The sequence below is a fragment of the Pteropus alecto genome, unplaced genomic scaffold, assembly GCF_000325575.1.
Source record: "Pteropus alecto unplaced genomic scaffold, ASM32557v1 scaffold102, whole genome shotgun sequence".
NCBI classification, from domain to species: domain Eukaryota; kingdom Metazoa; phylum Chordata; class Mammalia; order Chiroptera; family Pteropodidae; genus Pteropus; species Pteropus alecto.
Window position 1 is genome coordinate 805,580 of NW_006432224.1, and position 5,823 is coordinate 811,402.

Consider the following 5,823-nt stretch of genomic DNA (forward strand, 5'->3'; position numbering starts at 1 on the left):
GGGCAGGCGGGAGGACCGGCGGCGTGAGCGGGAGGACTGTAGTGAGGGAGTGGGAGGACCATCGTGAGCGGGAGGACCGGCGGCGGTGAGCGCGAGCCGTGCAGTTCCTGCGCCGTCGCAGCAGAAGGCATTTCGGCCTCTCGTCTGTGACTTTACACGTCGGGAGGTCGGACTTGCTTGGGCCTTCGAAACCCAAGCGCTGTCGGTGTCAGGGCCCGAGAGGGGCCGGCATCGGTCGCGGGCGGCGGCGCCTCTCCCCCACGTGACCTCAGGAATGCTCTCGGCTCTTCTGGGGTGGGGGGTGGAGCTCCTCTTCCAGGGATGGCGGGTCCCGGCCAGGGTGGGGGTCCGTGCTGCGGCCGCCTCCCACGGTGGTCTCAGCCACTCTGGAGGTGCTCACTGTCCAGGGCCCTTCTCCCTCCCGCCTCCCTCGTCCCTGCAGCTGTGGCCTGTGGCCTGGGAACGCACTCGGGTGGGGACCGTCAGGGACGGAGCCGGGGCAGGAAGCCAGCCCTGACGCAGGGGTCGCTCAGGCGTGCGCCTCTGCCAGACTGCAGCACGGTTGGGCCGCCCGCCGCGTGTGAACAGGGACAGGCAGGGAGGGCCGGCCACGGCGGCGTGAGGGGACCAGCGAAGCCAGGTGAGGGAGAGGGAATGTTCTCGTGTTTTGCCATTTCACGCAGGGTAATTGTCAGTGGGTTTGGGGCTGAGAAAGAACACGTTTTCGTGAGGGTTTGGGCTGATGTTAGGTTACCCTGCTTAACTATAGAGTGTGCGTGTGCACGTGTGTGTGCGTGTGTGTCCCTGTATGTACAAATATAACTTCCATAACGCTGCCTGGAAAACTCTTCATCCCATTTAAATAATGCCATAATTGTGGGGTCCCAGTCCACGTTCTGAATCTTTACTCGTTTACACATGTTAAAGTCATCAAACTGCACAGCAAAAACTAAACGAATCACAAAATTCTGACCCGGGATAGAAAGTTAGTAGGTCTGGGCTTGACTCTTGGCTTCACCACTAATTCTGAGATTATGGGCAAGTCAGTTACTCACTCTGAGGGTGCTTGTTTGTTTCTTTAATTCCTGGCCCAGTATCTGCCCTGATCAGACCAGACCAGACCAGACCAGACGCTGAGGCCCAGGGCACCCTGTGAACTGCGACACTCTGTCAAAGTAGAAGAGATCATGATCGCATTGTCTCAAGTGAAGCGATTACTTAAAGAAAAAAAATGCTGGAAAAAGTTCTTAAAAGCGTTTCTACAATTATTCTTCTTACGAATGTTGTATTGACACCTAATTCAAAGCTTTGAAGATTATTTTTTGAGCAGTGAATCGGGTTTATATATTAAAGTGTTCTAACTAAAGATTTGTTTAATTTATTAGAGTTATTAAATCTACGCTCAGATCAAGTTAGCAGCTAGACTGGTGTGACAACCTGTTTTTAATCAGTGACTCAAAGCTGTGATCACCCTGATGTCAACGCATGGCCACAGCTTGTAAAAGGTAATTTTCGAATGTTATTTTACAGCCTTTAAAGGCTGTCGTTGTAGAGCGACCACGTGCAGTGAGAAGCGAGGGGACGGACGGCGTCCCGGGGTGGGCCGGCCTCCGTGTGACTCCTTCCCGAGCTGTTCCATGCTGCCTGCCCCGGGTCTGTCCGAATGAGCACACAGGAACGTTTCTCAAGAACCACAGTGAACTAAAAAACTGAAAACATTTTAACATGCGTTCGAAAGTATGTCGTGTACGTATGGGGAGTTTTCACTGGACGCTGCTAGTGGTTTTCACAGCGTTAAGAAAACTAGTTCATGGGCCTGCCCCAGGGCTCGCGGGGGAGGTGGCGGTGGCTCGGGCTGGGTGGAGTCACCCCCAGTGGACCGGCCCGCCCCGGCCGCAGCATTCAGATGGGCTGGGTTTGAGGTCACGTTTTCTGCAGTCCAAATCCAGACCCGAAACTGAGGCTCTTCCAAGGTTTATTGTTTATGTTCTAATGTTACTTGGTTATTGTTTTAGGTTCACGTTTTCATTTCCGATTTGTTTTTCTGACGAAGTGTAGCTTAACCTGAGTCAGCCCTTCTTGTTCTTCCTTTGTTTACGTCTCCTGGATTTGGTAAAGTTGTGAGCATGTTTTGGACCCTCACTTGCAAAAACTCGACAGTGAAGAAGAGAGACTTGTTAGAGCTGAAATAGAGTCGGGAACGATTTGTAGGTGTTCGATATTCATAGGTTGAGAGTTTGGAATCTTAACTTTGGCATTTTTTTTTTGGTAAATTATTTAGAACGTAGAAATATAAGCAGAGTGAGTGGAAACTTATTCAGATAGGTGCTGTTACTCAGGTACTGTTACTCACTGCGGCACAGGAAGTGTTTCTGCTGCCTCTGTGTATATTCGCTTTTCTCTTGGTTAAAAAAAAAAAGTTTCCATTTTGAGTAAAAACAGCTTGTGCTGACCAGTGTCAGAGAGCCAGGTAGACCCAGCTTTAAGAGTTATAATCTTGCAGTCTTTTATTTCGTCCTTCTAGACTGAATCAGTTTGAAGGACGTGGCTTGACTGTCGTGGTTTTTAGTAGCCCGCTTTAACGTGTGTCGCTGTCGAATGGCATCGGTGTGTTTAGCACGGTCCGGTGACGTTTCGATGCTCGCATTCGCGTGTTCTCTTGCGTGGGGAGCAGACGGGGCGGGGGGCGCAGCTGTCGCTGGTGCGGTTCTACCCTCCGTCTCTCGCGGACTCTCAGGCTTCACGGCAGTGGCACAACCTGCTGCTCGGGCCCGGGCTCGTTCGCCTTCTGCCTGGGTCTCCCCTTTCCACGGTCACGTTTTAATTTCCCTGCCATTGCGTCCTCGTCTTTCCCTGTTAATTTTGAAAGTTTTGCTGCCTACGTGTTTGAAAGCTGCTAATCTGCCTCTCTCGCTCAGTGCCCGCAGGTTTATTTTTTGTTTCGCAAGCCTGCTCCGCCTCTTCACGTAGTGTGACATGCGACGCCGGAGGGTCGCACTTGTAGAAATGAGTCAGCTGGCGGGGGCTGGCGGCAGTTCTTAGCTCTTCTGGCTGAGAGAGACGGGTTGGGACGCAGGCGCGGGGCACTCACCCACAGGGCTGGTGGCGAGCAGGTGTGTCACAAAGGTGATGGGCTTGCTCCCTGGGGGATTCGCCTTGGTGTCGCTGCCAAGTCCCTGCCACCTCCGGCATGCCCCAGTTTTTAGTTCTCTTATAATTTTGTGTGAAATCGAAAATGTAAACGTACTGCAGCGAGGGTCTAAAATAAACGCTTGAGCTGCCGGAGCCTTTTTTGTTTGTTTCCGTTTGTGTTCTTGGACTCTGGACCGCAGCGAGGGGTAGTTTGCGAAGTTTAGAAGGTGAAGAAGTGAGTTCTTGAAAAGCCAAGAGATGTGGAAAGCTTGTTTTTTGCTTGTGTCTCTGATTTTAAGATTCTTTCATTGTTCAAAATTTGAATTCTCACGTCAGTGATAAACTCATAAATCAAGTTCTTGTAACGTCACTTCGAACATTTAGCTTTGGACGTCTAAAACATTATTTTACCTATTTTGAGAATTTAAAAACGTTAGAAATCAGTATTACGTTAATGTGCCTCAATATACGTTGACTGATACTGTTTATAAACGTGAATAGCGTAGCGGGGATTAATTTTTTTAACAGCATGGTGTAAGGATAGGCAGTTTTGGGTCATGCCCCAAAATGGGGTTGTGGGGAAGGGTTCTCAGCGCCTTAGAATTCTGAATCTTCTTACGTAAGATAGCGGTACATTTAAAACCGACAGAAAGCGACTGGCAGTTGTTTATAACTGGGGTCGGCTCCCAGCTTTCCACAGCAAGATCGTGACACCCCAGGGCGGCCCACTCTGGCAGGTGGCACACCCTGCCAGTGTGTTTTCAGAGAAAGCTCAGTTCACTCTTGAACCCAGATGCTCACGATCAGAATGGTAAATCTGACTCCAGGGCCTCGAAATTCACGAAGGCTGTGAGGTTTAAGTCTGTTACCTAGAGCTGCGATAAGCGGACTTCTCCTTAAAGGGCCAGATAGTAAGTGTCCGGGCGGGCGGGCGGGCCAGGGGTCCGCCAGGCCCCCAACTCCGCTCCACCAAAAAAGGAGACACAACCGCACCGCGCGGCAGCCAGTGCGGCTGAGCCACTTACGATGAAGGCAGCCGGCCGGGCCCTGCGGTGTGTCACCCCAGGCAGTCATTGCTGACACCTGATCTAAAGTTCGGGGCCTTCGACCTTGTGGCTAACCGCTCCTTGGCTGTAGAAAGAGTCATCGTTGAGTGTTTTATTACAGATATTCGACTTTGCGAATAATTATGATGTATGATGCTGGTTTGTATGTTGGTATTTACAGTTTCCTTCCTAACAAAAATGCTGTTTTTCGTTAGCCCGGCCCTCATAACGTGTTCCCCATGGCAGTCTGATCCAACCCTTTGTTTCGTGGTGAAGACTTTAATTACACTTAAAACTGTTAACGATTAAATCTTGTTTTCATATTTGTCCTCCCAAATAACGTCTGCTCCTTTTCGGAATGTGGAATATTTCGCTTAACTGTCCTCAATTGCATTTTGCAGATCGCCAGGAGAACCTCAGTGTGACGACGTCGAAGCGAGCCGAATGTAAGTGCGACTTGGCGGAGGCCGTGCGGCCTTTGACGCTGCCCTAGATCGCGTTAAATGGCATTATCATTATCACACTTGAAACTAGCATTCAGTTAAGAGAGTCACGCTTAAGAAATTAATTGGAAGCCGGGGACGTATCTGCTGTTTCCCGCCATACGAGCTCCTCTGTGCCCGGCGGGTCACTGGACTCGTGCTTCCCGACAGAGGTCTGTGCTCCCCGATCCTCCTGTCTGCTCCCGGGGCAGCTGCGGGGCGTAGGCCGACGGGGAAGGAGTTTGGTCTCGCTGCCGTTTGTTAGGAGCCACGTGTGCGAGGCGTCGGGCGCTGCGCGTGCGTTAGGGATGTGTGTGGCGGCGTGGCCGCTGGCCCACGGAAGTGCACGGTGTGCCCCGTGGGAAAGGCACAGGAGCAGAGTGCCGTCATTGTGGCAGAAGGCTGCCAGGGACACCCCGGGAACGTCACGGAGGGCCAGGGACTCGGCGTGAGGAAGCTCGCCCGGGTGGCAGGGCCTCGGGTGGCCCCGGAAAGGCCAGGTCGAACGTCGCAGTGCGACTGGGAGGGTTCCCGGCAGGAGCAGAGCGGGTGTCGGGGGCAGGCGGCCGAGGGTGTTGGGGACGTGGGCTAGGGACAGGCCGAGGAGGAGGGGGCCAGACCTGGGAGGAGGGGCCGCGGGCCAGCGGAGCCCCCTGGGTGGGCTGGCGACCTCGGGGGACGCGTCTCTCCGGTCCCTTGGGCGGCGGGGCGGCAGGCGTTCACGCGCAGTTGTGTGGATGTAGGAAAACCGTTCAGAAAGCGAGGCGGGAGATGCCAGCGGTTCGTCGTGAGAACCGAGCATGCTGAAGGGGGCGACGCGGTGACGGCCGGCGAGGTTCCGGGGCCGGAGGGCCGGAGCGGGCTGCGGGGCGGGCCGCCCTAGACCGAGAGCAGAGCCCCGTGCTGTCACCGCATCCAGGGGATCGGGGGCGCAGGCATGGCGCCCACACCCCAGCTCTCCCAGCAGGCTGGTCCCGGCCACGACGCCGCGGCTTCTGTGCCCTTGGAGGTCGTGCCCGGTGCTTCTGGAGAAAGGGGCTGGGCCGCCGAACGAGCTCGGCTAATTGACTGAAACAGCCGGTTTCTTTACCAGAAAGAGCTGACGCTCTTTAAAGCGCTGATGTACGTCGCGACTCCGAGAAGCCACCGTGGGTGTGATTCTC

The 5,823-nt window shown here is 53.8% G+C and overlaps 1 protein-coding gene across 1 annotated transcript in view; it reads left to right on the forward strand.

The window, feature by feature from the left end:
- Positions 1–5,823, forward strand: part of UBE3A (ubiquitin protein ligase E3A) — a 56,127-nt gene that overhangs the window by 15,740 nt on the left and 34,564 nt on the right. The window contains exons 3-4 of the mRNA XM_006907081.3: positions 1,386–1,505; positions 4,580–4,624. Coding sequence (XP_006907143.1) covers positions 1,486–1,505; positions 4,580–4,624 — 65 coding nt within the window. The 5' untranslated portion in view covers positions 1,386–1,485. The remainder of the gene's footprint in view (positions 1–1,385; positions 1,506–4,579; positions 4,625–5,823) is intronic.